We start from the raw sequence: 21,830 nt of genomic DNA, 5'->3' as shown, positions 1-21,830 counted from the left end.
AAAGAAGAAAGGAAACTGAAAAACTTAGTCTAACATATAGGCTAATGCCCACATTCATTTTGCTTTTTTTTTTTTTCAGTAACAAAGATAAGGCCTCAGAATTCCCAAAACAGAAAGGACTTTGCATGCCTTAAGACACATAGATCCTGCTTTTTTCCTTAATTCTCTGAAACCTCATTAGTTTAAAAAAGTCTCCCTTTGTTTAAAAAAAAAAAAAATGGAGTTTCTGGATCACAAATCAACAAAGGATCTAGCTTTTTTTTTTAAATGAGTTTTATTTTGACTTGGACATTATTAACACAATTAAGCATAGCAATGCATTATTGCTCTGTTTTTTTTTTTAATCTTTATTTATTTTTATGTAGTGCTGAGGATTGAACCAAGTACCTCACACAGGTGAGGCAAATACTCTACCACTGAGCCACAATCCCAGCCCCAGAATCTAGCTTTCACACAAATTTTTTAAGGGCAAAAACTTGAATTTCCATATCTCAATATCTATCATCCCTCTAGGTTGAGCTGAAATGACACCCTCTATAAAGATGTATCAAACCATTCATTTGAAAGAATTTCTTTAAGTTGTCTTTAAATTCTGTATGCCTTTCATAGCATTTCTCACTTTTTCTTCTTTGTTGTTTGGGTATATATCAGATTTTACCCTTTAGACTGAAGCTCCTTCAAAGTGGGATCCAGGTCATCATCATCATTTCTTCAGTACTCAGTTGAATAAATGATCTGTTATTTATTATATAAGCAACCTAGAGTTTATAGATAAGGGGACAGATTCCACTATGCCCAGTGGAAAAGGTTCATAAGGTAAATCAAGTTAGTTTCTTTACCTGGTATGGCCCCACAAAACTGTTCCGAGGTGACAATAACATGCTGTAAGTCTAACTAATTGGTAAAATTACCTCACAAAAAGTCCTTGTAGGGGGAGGGGATATAGCTCAGTTGGTAGAGTGTTTGCCTTGCATGCACAAGGCCCTGGGTTCAACCCCCAGCAACACAAAAAGAAAAAAAAAAAAGGTCCTTGTGGTATCACTGCAATTAGAACCTGTTATATCAGATGGAAAGCTAATCACTTACACCAATTGTAGTAACAGTAGGGTTTCATTATAAATCTGTATTCCACAAATAAATGACTATTTGTAAGAGCAAAATATAAAAACACTATAGACTTTTCATTCAGTACTGACCACATAGTATTAATTACTTAGCTATTCCAAAAGTTATCTAATCAAAAGAATAACTCAATAAAAATAGGTCCTATGGGGCTGGGGTTGTAGCTCGGTGGCAGAGCACTTGCCTAGCATGTGTGAGGCACTGGGTTCGATTCTCAGCACCATGTATCAATAAAGGTCCAATGACAACTAAAAAAAATATTTCCAAAAAAAATAGGTCTTATAAGATGAGTAATAAAAGATGAATAATAGCTGGGCATGGTGACACATTCCTTTAATCCTAGCAGCTCAGAAGGCTGAGGTAGGAAAATTGCAAGTTCAAAGCCAGCCTAAGCAACTTCATAAGGCCCTAAGCAACTTAGCGAGACCCTGTCTCAAAATAAAAAAGGCTGGGGATATGGCTTAGAGATTAAGCACCCATGGGTTCAATCCCTGGTATTAAAAAAAAAAAAAACAAAGACAAAATGCTGCTGGCAATGCAAGACAAGAATTTTATCTACTTACCTGTGGATAAAGAGAGAAAGTTTCCGAAAATCTAAAGGAACTTGGATCATCTTTGTGATACTCTCCAAATTTCTGACACTAAAAAAAATAAAATATAATATGTTAGTAATGAATTTCTGATATCAGAGCCAAAACTTGTTGCCTCTATATATTCTATTTACAAGAAGTTACTACTTTTTAGGAGGTAGATACTTGATATAGGATAAAATTGGAATATTACATATACATTTAGCAAGAGACCGATTACAACAAAAAGAAAACATTTGAATTTCAGAAACAATAATAGTATAGTAACAACTCACCCTAAAATGTTTGGATTTGTTTAAGTAAGTATCTCTGTTTATTTAATAAATAAAGAACTCCTAGACAATGGCCAAAAAAATTCCCTAACACTTAACCAAAAAAGATATTAGCCAACTAAAGGAAAGATGCCTATCAAAATACCAGAGTAGCTATAAAAGTACATTGCTGGTACAAAATTTGATATATCAGAAATACCATAAAGAAAGAAGAGGTGAGGAAAAGAAAATCAGAAAGACCAACAGGAAATCTGATAAAGAAAAAAGGCAGAAATTAGAAAATGTAAAGAGGGACATACATTGGCAACAGAGAAGTAGGCTATGATAACATAACAAAAGGCATCTAGGGAATTAAGTAAGATTATCTATAAGACAAACTGCCTAGCACAATGACTGGCACTTACTAAAGCACTCAATAAATCATAACTTTTCTTATTCTTGAGTAAAAAGTCTCTGCCCTGAAAAGGTTTTGGTTTTTTTTTTTGGGGGGGGGGGTGATAATATATTCATACATGCACACAATAAAACAGTATAATTTGATCAATTTCATTTTCCAGTACCTCCCCTTTCCCACCCATATCTCTTTCCCCCTGATCCCCTTCTTCTATTCTACTGGTCTCCCTTCTACTTTTTTTAAAATTTGTTCTAATTAATTATACATGAGAATAGAATGTATTTTGACACATTGTACAGAAATGGAGCATAACTTCTCATTCCTCTGGCTGTACCTGGTGCAGAAAATCACATCAACCATACATGTATATAGGGTAATAAAGTCTGTCTTATTCTATCATCCTTATCCCCATTGCCCCACCCTTCCCCTCTGCACAATCCAAAGTTCTTTCAATCTTCCCTACCACCCCACCCCACCCCTCGGCCCCATCCATGGATCAGCATTCTCTTATCAGAGAAAACATTTGGCCTTTGGTTTTTTGGAATTGGCTTATTTCACTTATCATGATGTTCTCTAGTTCCATCCATTCACATGCAAATGCCATAAAAGAAAAGTTTTTAAGACTTATGTAACTTTCTATCTTCTGGAAATGTTTACCATAGTTGCATATGAGTTAAGGACAAAAACAACAGGCAAAATGTAATAAGCAAAAAGTAACAAAAGGTTCGTTGCTAGGCGTTGTGCAGGACTTTTGCTACCTGGAATGTTCAGCTCTATCATTTATTTGTGCCTACAAAGAAAGTAAAAGGCATATTTGGCTTAATCTAATTTTAGCTTCCAGGAAAAAATCATTTCAGAATCAGAGTTATCCAAGGATAAAAAAGTTATAGATGGAGACTCAGTTACAGAGCACTTGCCTATTTTTCGTTCTGCTTTGTTTGGCATTAGGAATTAAACCCAGGGCCCCTTTACCACTGAGGAAACCAGTCCTTTTTTAATTTTGAGAGGGTTTCTCTAAGTTGCTGAGGGTCTTGCTAAATTGCTGAGGCTGATCTCAAACATGTGTTCTTCTTGCCTCAGCATCCCAAGTCACTGGGATTACAGGCATGAAACAAACACCACACCCAGCTATTTGCCTATCATGTGAGAGGCCCTGGGTTCAATCCCAGGCAGGCAGGCAAGAAGGAAAGAAGCCATAGTAATAGAGTTAATCCTTGAAAAAAAAAAACACTCTGGATCTGAGAATAAGAGCATTGCTATCTTTAATTTTCCCTCACTGGCAAATTAATAAATTCGTCATTGCCCAATGATAGCCACTAGCTACATGTGGCAATTTAAATTAATTAAAATCAAATAAAAATTAGAAAGTCAGTTCCTCAATTGCACTAGCCAAATTTCAAGTGTTGATTAGCTACATGTGGGTACCAGTTCTGTAATAGTGCATTTCTAACATTTGTAAACTTCTGGATAGTGATGATAGAATATCATATATACTTGAAAAAATCTAGAATACTAAGTATATTGAATAGATTTTGTGAAAAATTCAGTATGTCAGGCTATCAGCCACAATATTAACCATACACCTGTCAAAATGTGCCCCAAATTCTGTTAAAATAATGTATTAGGCAAACCTGATGTTATAATAATGAGGGAAACAAAGGATTACTGAGCTGGGCACAGTGGGAACATGCCTGTAATCCCAGCTACTCAGGAGACTGAGGCAGGAGAATTACAAATTTAAAGCCAGCCTCAGCAATTTAGCAAGACCTTGTCTCAAAATTTAAAAAAAAGAAGGGCTGGGACAATAGTTTAGTGATAGAACACCTTTGAGTTCAATCCCCAATACCAAAAAAAAAAAAAAAAAATCCCAGAGTTGGAAGTATCTGATACTTACGCCAAAAATTTCTGCTTTAATTGTGAGCATTTCTTTCATGTCATTAAATACTCTTATTACTACTACAATTTTAATGCCTGACTAGCATTGCAATACTGACATACACCATAACTATCGTAACGAATCAATCCCTCATTATTGGCATCTTCATTTATCCTATTATAATTTTAGAATAAATTCTGAGATATTTCTAAGTAAAATATAGTTTTTAAGTTTTTGATGTAGTCAACAACTTCCTTGACACACATGGTTATAAAGATGTTTATAAAGGCTACACAGATTCATATACCAAAACTATAAACTATGAAGTTTTCCATTTCCCTGAGTACAGGGCAACTCTAGCAATTATCCTATTTTTCTCAATCTTACAAGAATTGGTAAGAAACTAGCAATGCCAACATGTAAAAGAATAGTAAATAAAATGTTAGGACAGAATGCAATCTGGGGAAATCAAAAAATTCCATTTTAGAGGGTTGGGAGAGTAGTTCAGTGGTATAACATGTACTTAGTGTACAAAAGGCCTTGGGTTCAATATTCAGCACTCCAAAACACAGGTTTCATTATAAAACAGTATCAGCCAAAGAATTGATGATATTTCACATAATGCTAAAGAAGTTTGTGTAATAAGGTAAATAACAATTTCCCTATTCAGAATGACAAGTTTACAGGTTTCACCAGTGTCATGGCAGGTTTTTAAATGATAGTAAAATTCCAGAAAATTTTGCTACTGCAAAGATAATCTTCTCTATTGCCCAAAACAAATAAAGGTCAAAATATATTTAATGATTTATCTTCCTATCTGGAATGAAAGGTCTACTTCTGAAGAACTGTGTTGGCATTTGTACTGACAGTGTCCCATCAATGGCTGACTCTATAAGAAGTTAAATCTCTGTTTTTTTTTTAAAAAAAAAAAAAAAAGATACACTAATACTGTCATAACACTGTTTTCTACAGAGAGGTGCTTCACAGAATTTTTTTTCTCCTTGGTCTTTAATTCAACCTTAGTTGTAAAAAATCACATAATTAAAATTACTTTGTGTTCTTTTTGCTCTACATTAATATATTGACTAAAACCAAAAGTTGAGTAAGAATTTCAGTCTGAGGGATTAATTTGATATTTTGCATAAAATAATTTATTAAATTCACATGTTCTATAAATAAAGATGAAAGTGAAAAAAAATAGCTAATGCTAGATGTGGTGGCATACATCCACAATTCTAGCTACTCAGGAGCTGAGGGAGGAGAACAAGGCCAGCCTGGGCAACCCAGCCAAACTCTGTATCAAAAATAAAAAATAAAAAAGAGCTGGGATGTAGCTCAGTGGTAGAGCACTAGCCTAACATGTGTAAGGTAATTAATACTATCCCAAGTACTGCAAAAAAAAAAAGAGAGAGAGACTAACTTTACTAAACAAAGGCTAGTTCACTCAAGACTATTTTTAAAACTACATGAAATAAAGCACAACCTATTTGATAGTTTAAAAGCAAGTTAGCTGTCTCTTGTACTTAATAGCTTAACAGAGCTCTCCATAGGATATTCAAGCTGAAGAGGGAATGCAGAAGTACTTTCATGGAAATGACAGGCCAGCGAAGAAAAGTAGAACATTAATAAAGCCTTCTTGGGGCTGGGATTGTGGCTCAGCAGTAGAGTACTCCCCTAGCACAGGCGGGATCCAGGTTTGATCCTCAGCACCACATAAAAATAAAGGCATTGTGTTGTATCCATTTACACCTAAAAAAATAAATATATATATGTGTGTGTGTGTGTGTGTGTGTGTGTGTATAAAACATATATATTTTATATATAAATATATATATATTTTATATATATATAAAAAAAAGTTAAATAAATAAAATAAAGTCTTCTAGGTCACAATGTGAGAAATGGGTTCCTGGTATGTTTACAAAATCAAGTAAATCAACACCAATCATTTTACTAGCATATATTTGTAATCTATGTAATTTGTAATTGACACTTGCCTATATTTCTATATTTAATATGTATAACTTATACATACTTCACTTACTTTTAAAAGATGTACTTACAATATGAAGTTCCATTCAATATAAAACAGAAATAAAACTAACACCATAGCAATGAATACACAAAAAAATAGTAAGAGCAGTTATCGTAATATCTAATTAAATTTCAAACTAATTTCATACCAACTAAAATCAATAGAAAAATATAGGTTACATACTTGCCATTTTTTCATGTTAAGGAAAAAAAGGAATTCACTTTTACTGGAAGTTATTACTGAATTTTACTATCATTACTATGGTATTGTCTCAGTAATTTGAATAGGAATTCCTCATATAGTATTTCAGGGTCACTGTTAAGTACTTTTAAGGAGATACAGCAAACAAATTACAAATGAAAACATATGTTTATTAGAAAAGCACAATGTTTATTTACCAGTCGAATGAGCTGTCTGTCCAGCCATCTGAGCACATCTGGTCCTTCCTCTGTTTCTGCTCTATATATTGCTAGTCGGGCCATAAGAATGGCAGCTGCCTCCTGGTCAAAAGATGCAGCGATGTTTTGGATTTGAGTTTGAGCATCTGCCCAGCTAAAGAAATAAGAAAGTACAGAAATGTTGCTGAATTATATTCACATTATCATACTTGGCCACCACACAGATTTAAATTTGAAAAATGAAGAAAACTACTTTAATATTTCAAATTCCAACACTATATAGACAAATTAGATTTGGGGAGGGGGGCAGAAGCTTTTTTTGGTTGTTTGAGTTGTTTTGCTTCGGTGATAGCGGGGATTGAATGCAGGACTTCATACAAGCTAGGCAAGCATACAACCACTGAACTACATTCCCAGACCTACCACATTTTTTAAAAAGAAATCACTAATACTTGTTTCACTACAGCATTGTTATCACAAAAATATAATCAAACCTAAAAAAATTCTCTAAAGTAAACTGTAAAGGCATATATGCACAATTCTGAAAACAATAATATTTTTACAAGTAAACATAATAATATGCAAATGTATATATATATAATATACACACACACACACACACACACACACACACACACACACAGATACATGAATCTATCAGACGTTAGGATTTTATTTCTTCAATTTTATAAAAACAGAAAAGGGGCTTTGGAAATAGCTTTGGTAAAGCATTTTTACAGCATGTGTGAGGCCCCAGTTCATTCCCTAGTTCAGTGGTAAAGCATTTTCACAGCATGTGTGAGACCCCATTATACTTCCCCAGTTCACTCCCTAGAGCAAAGGGGAAAATAAGCAGAAAAATGGAAATATAAAAATAAAGATTTTCTCTAAGCCTAAACTGGAAAATAAAACAACAGAATTTTTTCTCACTAGTGATATCATTTTAATCATTAGTGATAAAAAAAATCATATAATTAAATTACTTTATATTCTTTTCTCTCCAATTTAGTATACTGACTAAAATAAAAAGTTACATGAGAATTTCAACCTGAGGAATTAATTTGATATTATGCATAAAATAGCATAATTTATTAAATTCACATGTTCTATAAATGCAATTCAGTAAAACTATTGCTGGGCTATCTTTGTTTATATTTGTTTATGTTATATTTCAAAGGTGCAATTTTTGTTTTTTTTTCTTAAAGAGAGAGAGAGAGAGAGAGAGAATTTTTTAATATTTATTTTTCAGTTTTGGGTGGACACAACATCTTTATTTTATTTTTATATGGTGCTGAGGATTGAACCCAGTGCCCCGCGCATGCCAGGAGAGCACATTACCGCTTGAGCCACATCCCCAGCCCAAAGGTGCAGTTTTATATTATTTCAGATGATCCTAGTTCCGAAGTACCTCACTTTGAGCAAGACTGGAAATATTTATGAACTTTCTGAAAATAAATGTTGAACCAATTTTACACACAAGACCAATCCCAAGGGAATTTGGGTAGTAAAATCTTTAAAGTTCTTCTTCCTTCTTCTTCTATTGTTATAGTTTTCTGAGAATAAATAAAAAAGGGCACTGAAAATTTTGAAAATTATTTTTAATGAAATTTATGTACAGTGACTATATGAATAGTTTAGCTTAAGTACTAATTATTTAATATTTGTTTTCAAAAAATCAAAGAATTAAAAACAAAATTGTTTAAATCAAGACTTTCCCAACTGATAACCATAAAGGTGACATTTTTTCTTGTAAAAATACAATGGTTCAACAACAGAAATATATTAGCAAGTAAACACAATGAAAACATGCTAATTATAACATGTTAATTATTTCACCCAGAAAGCCCAACATTTCCGACACTGTAAAAATCTCTCTTCTGTGTTGCCAATATCCCTTCACAATGATTCTTACTAGTTTGAAGCCAAACTTTGCAGATCCAAGTTATTTTCTATATGAAAAAATAGGGTAACTATGATTATGTTCTCTGGAGGCAGAGTTTTTACTTCCTCATTGCTTATTTACTTAACATAAACACTTGTCTAGGCCCCTAAAGTCATGTTTCTAGTAAATGAAGAAAAGACTCCACCCCTGAAACCTTATCACTGCCTTTGATGTACCACCTTGAATAAACCACAGAAGACTTTTTCTAATTGTCTAGCTCCAGGTCCTGTGAGTACTGAATCTACAGGGCTCCACCTTTTTGAAACTGTCTTTCCAACTTTGTCTTTTTGTTTTGACTAATTATTCTAGACTAATTTCTTAGGTAGCTTACACCCTCCTTAGCAGGAAGAAGAATCCCCTTGAGCTTAAGTTGGCACTGGCCGCCTCCCCATGTTATGCCTAACTATTCCCCTCTGAAGATTTTGCCTGCATCAATACAATCAGACAAGATCATGTTACCCAAACACTATCCTATAATCTAAACTACTAGAGACTTTACCTTGTGTGGTCTTAATAGGTGCTAGTCAAAGTGTGGTATATGAACCAGGTCTCATTTCCCATGAGATAAGAATACAAACTAAAAATTTCAGAAAATTTTGAGCAACTCAACAAAATAATTTTATGTCTAATGAATCTACTAATAAAAAATAGAAACTGTGTTTTGAATGGCTTTTTAAAATCTACTTTTCCTAGTAATTCAATTTTATTATATTTAATAAAAGCATTCATTCCCAAAGGATTCGAAGACAAAAAACACAACTGGCCTTTTAGCATAGATTATTTAAAGACCAGCCCATATGATGATGAGCCTCCACCATCATATAAAGACCAAGTATATTCAAGTCTCTTTCATTCACACTCTCCTCTAACAGTTCCACAAAACAGAAGCTGAACAAAGATGTAAAAAATGAATTAAATAACTAATAACACTTGAAAAAAACAGTTAAGAATTTTATCATCCACTGAAAAATAATGCTACTAATTCACTACATTATATATAAGGTATACACATGTATATATATATATATATATATATATATATATACACATGTATGTGTATGTTGTGTGTGTGTGTGTATATATATATATATAATATATACTAATTTATATATGTATATAGGTACATAGAAAGATATAGATTTTATATAAAGATATAGATATTACTGCCTATTAAAGGAAAATGTTTGATTTTTCCCTCTCCTCTTTCATTGTTATGAGGTAAATAAAAATATTTTGAAGAGTGGATCTCAGGAATACTTTTTAAAAATAGATTACAGTTATTATCAATCAATAGTCTAACAAACAAAGTGGGTTTGAAAAAAATAAAATGCTGTTAATTGTAAATGTTCACTTTCTACTTGTGTCTCCCAAAATGGGAATCCAATTTGGAATTATGACCTATAATAGTTTTGATATGTAAATGAAATCTCTAACAAATAAAATTTACAGGCTAGGAATATAGCTCAGTAGTAGAGCACTTGCTTAGCACACCCAAGGCCCTAGGTTTGATCCTAGCACCACAAAAAAAAAAAAAAATGTACATAACTTACTTCCTAGCAATGGTAGTCACCCGGATGCGCCTCTGCCCACTTGAATGCTGATACTGGGTCACAAACTGGATTGCACCACGTCCTCCTTGAGGAATTGGAGCATTATGCTATGTAAAAACAAATGAGTAAAAACTAAACAAAATTTACTATGTTATTATCATAGACTACATATTCTCTAGTAGTAATAAAATTCAAATAAAATTCATTCAAAAATTAAAAAGTCTCCCATCAAGCAAAAGCCAGGACCAGACAGCTTCACTGCTCAATCCTAACAAACATCTAAAGAAGAACTACTAGTATTAACCAATTCTTCTCAAAATATTCCAAAAAACTAAAGAGGAAAGAACTCTTCCAAACTGAGACCAACATTGCCCTGATAACAAAACCAAACAAGGTTGCAACAAAAATAGATAACTATAGGTCAATGTCCATAATGAACACTGATGCAAAAATTCTAAACAAAATAACAGCAAACCAAATTCAAGAACAAAGTAAAGCCAAGCATGATGGCACACACTTACAATCCTAGCAGCTAAGGAGGCTAAGGCAGGAAGATCACAAGTTCAAAGCCAACCTTAGCAACTTAGCGAGGCCCTAAACAACTGGGCAAAACTCTGTCTCTAAATAAAGTATTAAAAAAGGGATGGGAATGTGGCTCAGTGGTTGACTGCCCTTACGTTCAAACCCCAGTACCAAAAAGAAAAAAAAGCAAATTAAAAAGATTATTCACCATGATCAAGTAGAATTCTTCTCAGAAATGCATGAACTGGCTCAACATAAACAAATAAATAAATGTAATCAATAGAATGAATAATTAAAAACTATATGATCATCTTGATAGATGAAGAAAAGGCAATTTGATAAAACTGAAAATCCATTTATAGGGCTGGGGACATAGCTCAGTTGGTAGAGTACTTGCCTCACATGCACAGGCACTGGGTTCAATCCCCAGCACCACAAGTAAATAAATAAAAGAAAACAAATAACACAATCAATAAAAGGGCCAAGGACCTGAACAGACACTTCTCAGAGGAGGATATACAATCAATCAACAAGTACATGAAAAAATGCTCATCATCTCTAGCAGTCAGAGAAATGCAAATCAAAATCACCCTAAGATACCATCTCACTCCAGTAAGATTGGCAGCCATTATGAAGTCAAACAACAACAAGTGCTTGCAAGGATGTGGGGAAAGGGTACACTTGTACATTGGTGTGGCCAATTTGGAAAGCAGTATGGAGATTCCTTGGAAAGCTGGGAATGGAACCACCATTTGACCCAGTTATTCCCCTTCTGGTCTATTCCCTAAAGACCTTAAAAGAGCGTACTATAGGGATACTGCTACATCGATGTTCATAGCAACACAATTCACAATAGCTAGACTGTGGAACCAACCTAGATGCCCTTCAATAGATGAATGGATAAAAAAAAAAAGTAGCATGTATACACAATGGAGTATTACTCAGCACTAAAAAATGACAAAATCATGGCATTTGCAGGGAAATGGATGGTACTAGAGCAGATTATGCTAAGTGAAGCTAGCCAATCCCTAAAAAACAAATGCCAAATGTCTTCTTTGATATAAGGAGAGCAACTAAGAACAGAGCAGGGAGGAAGAGTATGAGAAGAAGATTAACATTAAACAGGGACCAGAGGTGGGAGGGAAAGGGAGAGAGAAGGGAAATTGCATGGAAATGGAAGGAGACCCTCATCGTTATACAAAATTACATATAAGAGGAAGTGAGAGGAAAGGGAAAAAAACAAGGGGGAGAAATGAATTACAGTAGATGGGGTAGAGAGAGAAGATGGGAGGGGAGGGGAGGGGAAGGGGGATAGTAGAGGATAGGAAAGGCAGCAGAATACAACAGACACTAGTAAGGCAGTATGTAAAAACATGGATGTGTAACCAATGTGATTCTGCAATCTGTATACAGGGTAAAAATGGGAGTTCATAACCCACTTGAATCAAATGTATGAAATATGATATGTTAAGAGCTATGTAATGTTTTGAACAACTAATAATATAAAAAAATAAAATAAAATAAAGGTATTTTGTCTATGTACAACCAAAAAAAATTTTAATCCCTTTATAGTAAAAACACTAAACAAGTTAGATATAGAAGGAACATACTTCAACATAAAGGGGGAAAGGTAAAAGTTTTCTAAGATCTATAATGAGATAAGGATGCCCACTTTCACATTTTTATTCAACACAATATTAGAAGTACTACCTAGAAGCAATTAGGCAAGATAAGGAAATCAAGGGCATTCAAATTGGAAATGAGGAATCAAAGTGTAACTTTCAACAAACACCACAATCTTTCTCAAGTGCAGAAAATCCTAATTACTCCACTAAAAAACGATTAGAAATAATAAACAAATTCAGCAAAGTTGCAGGATACAAAATTAAAATGCAAAATTCAGTAGCACTGCTATACATCAATGGCAGATTATAGAAATCAAGGGCTAGGGATGTAGCTCATGGTAGAGTACTTTTCTAGCATGCACAAGGCCCTGGTTTCAATCCCCAGCAGCATAAAAAAATAAATAAAAAGAAGTAGAAAGCAATTCCATTTACAATAACAGCTACAAAGAAAATAAAATACTTATGAATTCATTTTATCAAAGAGGTGAAAGATTTTTACAATGAAAACCATAAAATGTTGATGAAAGAAATTAAACAAGCTAAAACAAATGGAAAGACAACTGTGTTCCTGGACTAGAAGAACTAATATCATTAAAATGTCCATGCTACCCAAGGCTATCTACAGATCCATTTCAATTCCTCAAAATACCAATAATATCCTTCACAGAACTAGAAAAAAAAATCCTAAAATTCATATAAAATATTCATGACCTAAATTAAACACACTTTTAAATATTCAAATACAGAAAGTCATACCTGATTAACAACCTCAAAATATATAGCTAAGGTTGTAGTGGGACTGAGTCCACATATCTTCCATTGACAAGTGCCACCCGTTCCTATCTCCTGTAAAAACAAAATATAGTATGCTTGAAAGCCAGAGAACATAATTTATTAATATAAAGTAAGGACAAAAAAATCTCCAGTAAGAAAAAATATTTCAATTTTCAAACCAACTCACTGCATGTTAAAAACTTAAGAGTTGCTGGACCTGTAATCCTAGTGACTCAGGAGGCTAAAACAGGAGGTTCACAAATTCAAGGCCAGCAACTTAAATTTAGCAAGATCCTATATCAAAATTTAAAAAAAAAAAAAAGCTCAAGAATTTTTTAAGACCATATCATGAGTGGGCGCACACACACCTGTAATCCCAGCAGTCTGGGAGGCTGAGGCAGGAGGATTATAAATTCAAAGCCAGCCTCAGCAAAAGAGAGGCACTAAGCAATTCAGTGAGATCCTGTCTCTAAATAAAATACAAAAAAGAGCTGGAGATATGGCTCAGTGGTTAATTGCTCCTGAGTTCAATTCCCAGTACGAAAAAAAAAAAAGTTTTAACTTAAGAATGGATGGGAAAGGGTATGTGAAAAGAGCACAGAACATAAACAGAAGCATATCAGAAGAAAATAAACCACATAAAACAGAGCATACAATAATTTAAAAAGGAATGTCACACCAAATCTTGCTGCCCAAGAATCAACTGTATTTCTTTTTAAGAATAAAAGTGACTGGGCTCAGGCAGAGGTTGTGGCTCAGTGGTAGAGCACTTGCCTAGCATGCATGAGGCACTGGGTTCACTCCCGGGCACAACATAAAAATAAATAAAATAAAGGTGATGTGTCCATCTACAACTAAAAAAATTTTTTAAAGTGTTGGTTGTAGCTCAGTAGTAGAGAGCTAGCCTAGCATGTGTGAAGCACTGGTTTCAATTCTCAGCACTGCATATAAATAAAGTACAATAAAGGTCCATTGACAACTAAAAAAAAAAAAATTTTAGAAGAAAAAAAGAACAAAAGTGACTTACATTTTCAGATACACAAGGTCCTTTGGAATTGAGAGACACACAGGGTCCAATTGCTCCTGAAATCTTTATTTCCCTTGAAGTCTGCAAAACAAGAATACAGTCTGGTTTCCTCAAAGATAAGCTTATATGTTAATTTCAAAGTATATAAGAATGTTAAGATATTCTTCATATTTAAAACTAAAAACCCAACAAAAATACACTAACATTAAAAATAATTCAGCACTGAGTACTTTAATGCTGATAACTCCCATATTTAAAATACAGCTCAGGGGGCTGGGGATGTGGCTCAAGCGGTAGCGCGCTCGCCTAGCATGCGTGCGGCCCGGGTTCGATCCTCAGCAGCACCACATACCAACAAAGATGTTGTGTCCGCCAAGAACTAAGAAAAAATAAATAAATGTTAAAATTCTCTCTCTCTCTCTCTCTCTCTGTCCCCCTCTCTCTCTCACTCTCTCTTTAAAAAAAAAAAATAAAAAAAAAAATAAATAAATAAAATACAGCTCAAACTTAATTTTATTTCTCTTTTCTATCAACCTATAGGAGGTCTCCCTTTGGAAATATTACCCTGAATAGAAACTTACACCATGCCCAAAATTAATACGCATTAATCCAAAACCATAGTTTTCCTCCCACATAAAAATCTTGTTCAGCCAGGCGTGGGGATGCAGGCCTATAATCTCAGCGGCTAGGGAGGCTGAGACAGGATCCCAAGTTCAAAGCCAGCATCAGCAACTTAGTGAGGCACTAAGCAACTCAATGAGACCTATCTCTAAATACAAAATAGCCCGGGGCTGGGATGTGTTTCAGTGGTTGACTGCCTCTGAGTTCAATTCCCAGTACTAAAAAAAAAAAAAAAAAAAAAAATCTGTCCAGATGGACTCTCTCTAATCTCTACTGTCACCAAATTTAACCTATCACATTATCTTCTATCTAAAAAAAAATAGAAAGCCTATTTATTTTCTTACTTGAGCTTCTTTTTCATGACTTATCCTAAATAGACAAATTTTACCTAACACAGTTATTCACTATACTACAATGACTTTTGCAGACAAAAGCCTCTCCAAACTACAACCAACCCACATAATTAAAATTATTTCTCCTATATTCCAATACAAATCATATACTCTCACTGGACATTTTTCTCAAATATTTCATATTGATTCTCACCTCTCTGCCTCTCTCCTCACTGGGCTCCTGAGTAAAATGCATTCTCCTCCCATCTTTCAAAAACTATGACACTCCCCTAGGATACATTGTGCCCTACATGCATTCATTTTTCTTCCCTAAACTCTGTATCTGCTATTCAATTCTATCACATTAGAATTAGTCTTGTCTTTAGTTAGTTAATTAGTTAGTCTTGTCTTTAATTAGTTAGTCTTGTCTTTCTATCCTTATGACAAGACTACACCTTAGATATTCTTGACACCTCACTTTTTTTTTTTTTCAGAGTAAAGAACAAACTTGCCTTGTGCATACTAGGCAAGGACTCTGCCACTGAGCTAAATCCCCAAACCATCTCTCAACATCTCTATAATTTTCTAGCATTATGCTGGATATACAGCAAGAACTCAATATAATAACAATATTAATCTTTAATTAATATTCAAAATCATGCTTATAATATACATGTAACTAACAAACCCTTTAGGTTTTTTAAATGCAAATTTGAAATGAATAATAGAATTTTATAACAACTAACCACAAAATTATTCTATGTCAAATCTTAAATAACACAAAATAGTTTATCTTAAGTTAGATAATTGCTCCATTAAAAATTCTGGCACTAAAATAAATAAATTTAGCACTAAAAAGATAAACCATACTTTAAAAATTAAAACATATAGAAACAATAGAAAGGTAAAAGAAATTTACTCACATAATTCTACTTTCTAATAATTGTTCAAAAATGCTCAATCTCTTCAAGTGAACAAAATCTCTAATTCGAGATTTCGATAGAAGAGCTAGGGATGTAGTTCATTGGCAGAGCATTTGACTAGCATATATAAGGCCCTGGATTCTATCCCCAGCACCACAAAAACAAAATGAAAACAAAAAAAAAATTCAATATAAAATAACCACTATTTCACTATTTTTAAAGCATACATTGAATTTTATTAATGATATTTTAAAATTATGATCAAGCCTACAATTTCTCTCTTGATAAACATATCATACACGGGAAGTTTTGGTTCTTACCTTTATTTCTAATGTACCACCAAAGCCCATTTTAAACTGTCCATGCATATCTTTGGTAAAGACTCTTTGAAAAGTTTGTTTGAATAAAGAAGTGTTGAAAGAATCACCCATGACCATGTATCCACTGCATGGAAAAAACGAAACAATGCATGAGGTACATTAAAATGGGTTCATGTGTTACCAGAAAATGAATACCTCTCAAGACTACCAATAAATTTTAAAGATATCTCCCAAAATGTGCTGTATTACTACCGTTAGTGTTTAAGACTGATATATATATGAAAATATCCTCACTCTACAAATAATCTTAATTCTGAGTGTATCTGCATGCCCCCAACACTTACAATCTGTCCTCAGCAATTTTTTAAAAAATTTTGCCTTAAATAGCAACACATTCAAACATTAAAAATTCAAAAGGCACAACATGCTATTAAGTGGAGCTGGGGATGTAGCTCAGTTAGTAGAGTGCTTGGTGCTTGTCTCGCATGCCCAAGGCCCTGGGTTCAATCCCCAGCACCACACACACACACACACACACACACACACACACACACACACACACACACAAATGCTATACAGTGACAAATGTGTTTCTACTGGCCCTGCCTCTCAATTCTGCATATTGGTGAAAATACCTGACATTTTATAGCATACATTTTCATTCTTTTGTTTGTTTGTTTATTTGTTTGTTTGTTTGGCAGTACTGGGAATAGAACCCAGCAGCGCTTAACCACTGAGTTATATGCCCAGCCTTTTCTTTGTTTAAGACAGGGTCTTGCTAAATTGCCCAGGCTGGTCTTGAACTTGTGATCCTCCTGCCTCAGTCTCCCAAATTGCTGGGATTACACACATGTACCACCACGCCCAAGGCATTCTCATTCTTAAAAATAGAAGGAAGTATTAATGGAACATTTTCACTTTATACACTTAGGCATTGTTTAAATTTCTCACTTTGGTAGCACATAGAACACAGAATATAAGTTGGAAAATTATACTTAAGAGCCCCACACAGAAGATAAGTTCCATGACAACAGATATTTTATGTTTCGTTCATTGCTGTATTTCTAGTTCCTTGAACAGTTTGCCAGGATAGAGGTCAGTGAAACACTTGCCTAGCATACACAAAGCCCCAGGTTCAATCCCTAGCACTGCAATGAAAACAAAAAAAAAAAAACTGTTTGCTACAAAGTTGGTGCTCATTAATATTTATTAGATGAACTAATTAAATAAACCTGAAAAATAAATTGATATACCTGAGTTTCTTAAAACTTAATAAAATTATTTCAAAAGTAATAACCTCTAATGGAAGAAGAGGAAACATGTCCCAATTTATCCTATGAAGCTAACACAAAACAAAAGACATCATAAGAAATCTATAGCTTAATATGCCCTATGAAGATAGATACAAGAATCCTCAAGAAAATACTAGAAATTGAATCTGACTATTAAAAGGGTTATGTGACCATGACCACATGAGGTTCAACCCAGGAATGTAAGGTAGACTTAACAAACAAACATCAGGGGATGAAGTTATAGCTCAGTAGTAAAGTGCATGCCTACTATGCATAAGGCCCTGGATTTGATGATGTTAGTAGAGTAGAGGAGGAGGGAGACTGGTGGGAGAAATTTAATCTTTTCATATTATGATTTTCATCTAGTATGAAAATACATCTTCATCATATTATGAAAAGATTAAATTATTTCCCTCTAAGATTAAAAACAACACAAGAAGTCCACTATCACTTTTTTTATTCAACATTGTGTTGTACATTCTATCCAGAGTGATTAGATAGGAAGAAGTGACATGGTCTTACATATAGGAATTTCTAAGAAATCCACAAAAAAAATTAAAACTAATACAAAGGTTCAGCAAGACTGTCATACACAAGATTGTGGGGGACTGGCTCGATTCTCAGCACCACATACAAATGAATAAAATAAAGGTTCATTGACAACTAAAAAATATTTAAAAAAAAAAAAACTGATTATGGGCTGGGATAATGGCTCAGTGGTACAGTGCTTGCCTAGCAGGTGTCAGGCACTGGATTCAATCCTCAGCACCACCATAAATAAAGGTACTGTGTCTATCTACAACTAAAAAATTTATTTAAAAAGAAAAACTGAATAAACAACATGAGAACAGAATTAAGAAATTGATTCCATTTATAATAATATTAAAAAATAAAATATTTAAGAATATAAATTTAACAAAACTATAAAACTGGTTCACTGAAACCTATAGAATACTTCAAAGAAATTTTAAAAGATCTTAAAAAAATAGAAAGACATTCTATGTTCACAGGTAAAACAATATTTAAGCTAACAGTACTCTCAAAGAAATTAAAGGAACACAAATAGGAAAAGAAGTTATATTATCTGTTTGCTGATGACAAAATCCTATATCTACAAGACCCAAAAAACTGTACCAGAAGACTTCTAGAGCTGATAAATAAATTCAGCAAAGAAGCAAGATCAATACTCATAAATCAATAGCTTTCCTGTACTCCAACAGTGATTCTGTTGAAAAAGAAATCAGGAAAATCATCCCATTCACAATAACCTCAAAAAAAAAAAAGAAAGAAAGAAAGAAAAACAACTTGGGAATCAATCTAACCAAGGAAATAAAGATCTCTGCAATTAAAATTATAGAACACTACGGGCTGGGGATGTAAAGATCTCTGCAATTAAAATTATAGAACACTACAAGCGGTAGCGTGCTCACCTGACATGCATGGGGCGCTGGGTTCAATCCTCAACACCACATAAAAATAAAATAAAGATATAAAAAAAAATTACAGAACACTGAAGAAAAAAAATTGAAGAACACTTTAGAAGATGAAAAGATCTCTCATGTTCTTGGACAGGCAGAATTAATACTTTCAAAATGGCCATACTACCAAAAGCAATATACAGATTCAATGCAGCCCCATCAAAATACCAATGACATTCTTCACAGAACTAGGAAAAGAAAAACAACAGTCCTTAAATTCATTTGGATAAATTAAAGACCCAGAATATCCAAAGCAATCCTGAGCAAGAAGAGTGATACAAGAGGGATCACAATACCAGATCTCAAATTATACTACAGAGCTATAGGAACAAAAACAGCAAGGTATTGGCATTCACACAAACATGAAGACCAGTGGAATAGAATAGAAGACACAGAGACAAACCCATATACTTACAGCCACCTAGTACTTGACAAAGGTGCCAAAAATACATGTTGGTGAAAAGACAGTCTTTTTAAGAAATGGTGCTGGGAAAACTGGATATATATATGTAGAAGAATGAAACTGGATCCCCCTCTCTCACCCTGTACAATATCAAATTAAAGTGGATCAAAGGCTTAGGAATTAGACTAGAAATCCTGCAACTGCTAGAAGAAAACACAAGGTCAGCACTCCATCATACAGCTGCAGGCACCAAAACTTCCTTAACAAGACTCCTAAAGCTCAAGAAATAAAACCAAGAATCAATAAGTGGAATGGCACCAAATTAAAAGCTTCTGCACAGCAAAGTAAACAATTAAGAGTTTGAAGACAAAGCCTGCAGAATAGAAGAAAATCTTTGCCAGCTATTCCTCTGACAAGGGGTTAAGTTCCAGAATGTATCAAGAATTCAAAAAGCTAACAAAATCAACTTCACTCCTACATATGTATCTAAGAGAAACTTCAAAGCACAATATTTACCCAATGTTCCCACAATGTTCAAATTAGCATGATCCATAATAATCAAAAAATGGCAATGAAATGTTCAATGTAGATTGATAAAATGTGGTATATCCATACAATGGAATATTGTTAAATGAAGTTGAACCTCCTTCTTCCCTTTTTATTATACAATAATAAGGAAATAAAGCTGGATGTGGTGGTACATGCTAATAGGCTGAAGAATAAGCATCTCAAATTTGAAGATAGCCTAGACAACTTAGCAAGACCTTGTTTCAAAACCAAAATAAAATTTAGAAAAAGGATTAGAGATGTAGCTCTGTAGTAGAGTTCTTGCCAAGATGTGTGAGGTCCTTGGTTCAATCCCCAGTACTGCCAAAAAAATACTGTTACATCATAAATATGAAACTTGAAACATTATGCTAAATGAAGACGACATATTATATTATTTCATTTATATAAATTATTCAGAATATGCAATTCATGGCTGCCTAAGGCTCAGAAAGTAGGTGAGAATGAGAAGGAAGAAGAAACGGGGGACCTCTAATGGGTAGTGTCTCTAGAGTAATGCAAATGTTCTAAAATTAAATTATGGCAATGGCTGTGCAATGTGTAAACATAAAAAACCACCACTGTACATTTTAAATAGTTTTATGGTAATGTGAATTATGTATGAAAACACTGCTAAAATAACAAAATAATGATTTCAAGATATCAAAATGAGATTCTTAAACAGAACTGGCAACTTTATAACACTATATTTTTTTTAATTTTTTTCCTGATTCATGAAAATGTAATATAAGTGAACATTTTTATAATTTCCCAGATAATGCAAGGATTTAAAAGTATCTTAATTCCTTTACCACCTCTTTTAATGTTATTATTGTTGTATATTTTAATTATATACAATTCAACATAATTGTATGTTTATATTTATTATTTTACATATTATTTAATTATATATAATATTAAATACATGTTTATAATTTTAGAAGACATTATTACTTATGTTTTCAATGGTGAAAATTTATTTGAATTGCCATACTTGTTTACAGTTTTTTATAACAAATTTATGTTAGACCCTCTCCTCGGACTATACCCAAAGGACTTAAAAACAGCATACTCCAGGGACATAGCCACATCAATGTTTATAGCAGCACAATTCACAATAGGTAAACTGTGGAACCAACATAGATGTCCTTCAGTGGATGAATGGATAAAAAAAAAAATGGGGCATATATATACAATGGAATTTTACTCAGCATTAAAAGAGAATAAAATTATGGCATTTGCAGGCAAGTGGATGGTGTTGGAGAAGATAATGCCAAGTGAAGTTAGCCAATCCCAAAAAAATCAAATACTTAATGTTTTCTCTGATATAAGGAGGCTGACTCATAGTGAGGTAGGAAGGGGGAGCATGGGAGGATTAGATGAATTCTAGATAGGGAAGGGGGGAGGGAGAAGAAGATTAGCAAGGGCTGTGGAGTGTGATGGAGATCATTATCCAAAGTACATGTATGAAGAATCGAATTGGGTGTCAACATACTTTACATATAAACAGAGTTATGAAAAATTGTGGTATACTTGTGTAATAAGAATTGTAATGCAAAAAAAAAATAACCAAAGTACATGTATAAAGGCATGAATTGGCGTGAACACACTCTATATACAAAGATAAAAAATTGAACTCTATATGTATAATAAGAATTGTAATGCACTCCACTGTCATGTATTTAAAAAAATAAAATCAATAAAACTAAAAAAAAAATTTATGTTAGAATAGTTTTATATTTACAGAGAAGTTGCAAAGAGAGTTCTGTATAACTTGTACCCAATTTC

At 33.5% G+C, this 21,830-nt stretch overlaps 1 protein-coding gene across 2 annotated transcripts in view; it reads right to left on the bottom strand.

Moving 5' to 3' along the window:
* Sec23a (SEC23 homolog A, COPII component) overlaps nt 1-21,830 on the bottom strand; it is a 60,672-nt gene that overhangs the window by 15,726 nt on the left and 23,116 nt on the right. For both annotated transcript variants that reach the window (XM_021724715.3, XM_013357463.4), the window contains 6 exons: nt 16,324-16,447; nt 14,128-14,208; nt 13,083-13,172; nt 10,180-10,286; nt 6,688-6,841; nt 1,686-1,763 (listed from right to left, as the gene is read on the bottom strand). In XM_021724715.3, coding sequence (XP_021580390.1) covers nt 1,686-1,763; nt 6,688-6,841; nt 10,180-10,286; nt 13,083-13,172; nt 14,128-14,208; nt 16,324-16,447 — 634 coding nt within the window. The remainder of the gene's footprint in view (nt 1-1,685; nt 1,764-6,687; nt 6,842-10,179; nt 10,287-13,082; nt 13,173-14,127; nt 14,209-16,323; nt 16,448-21,830) is intronic.

The sequence above is a fragment of the Ictidomys tridecemlineatus genome, chromosome 5 (assembly GCF_052094955.1).
Source record: "Ictidomys tridecemlineatus isolate mIctTri1 chromosome 5, mIctTri1.hap1, whole genome shotgun sequence".
In the NCBI taxonomy this organism is placed as follows: domain Eukaryota; kingdom Metazoa; phylum Chordata; class Mammalia; order Rodentia; family Sciuridae; genus Ictidomys; species Ictidomys tridecemlineatus.
This window is presented reverse-complemented; position numbering and strand designations above follow the sequence as displayed.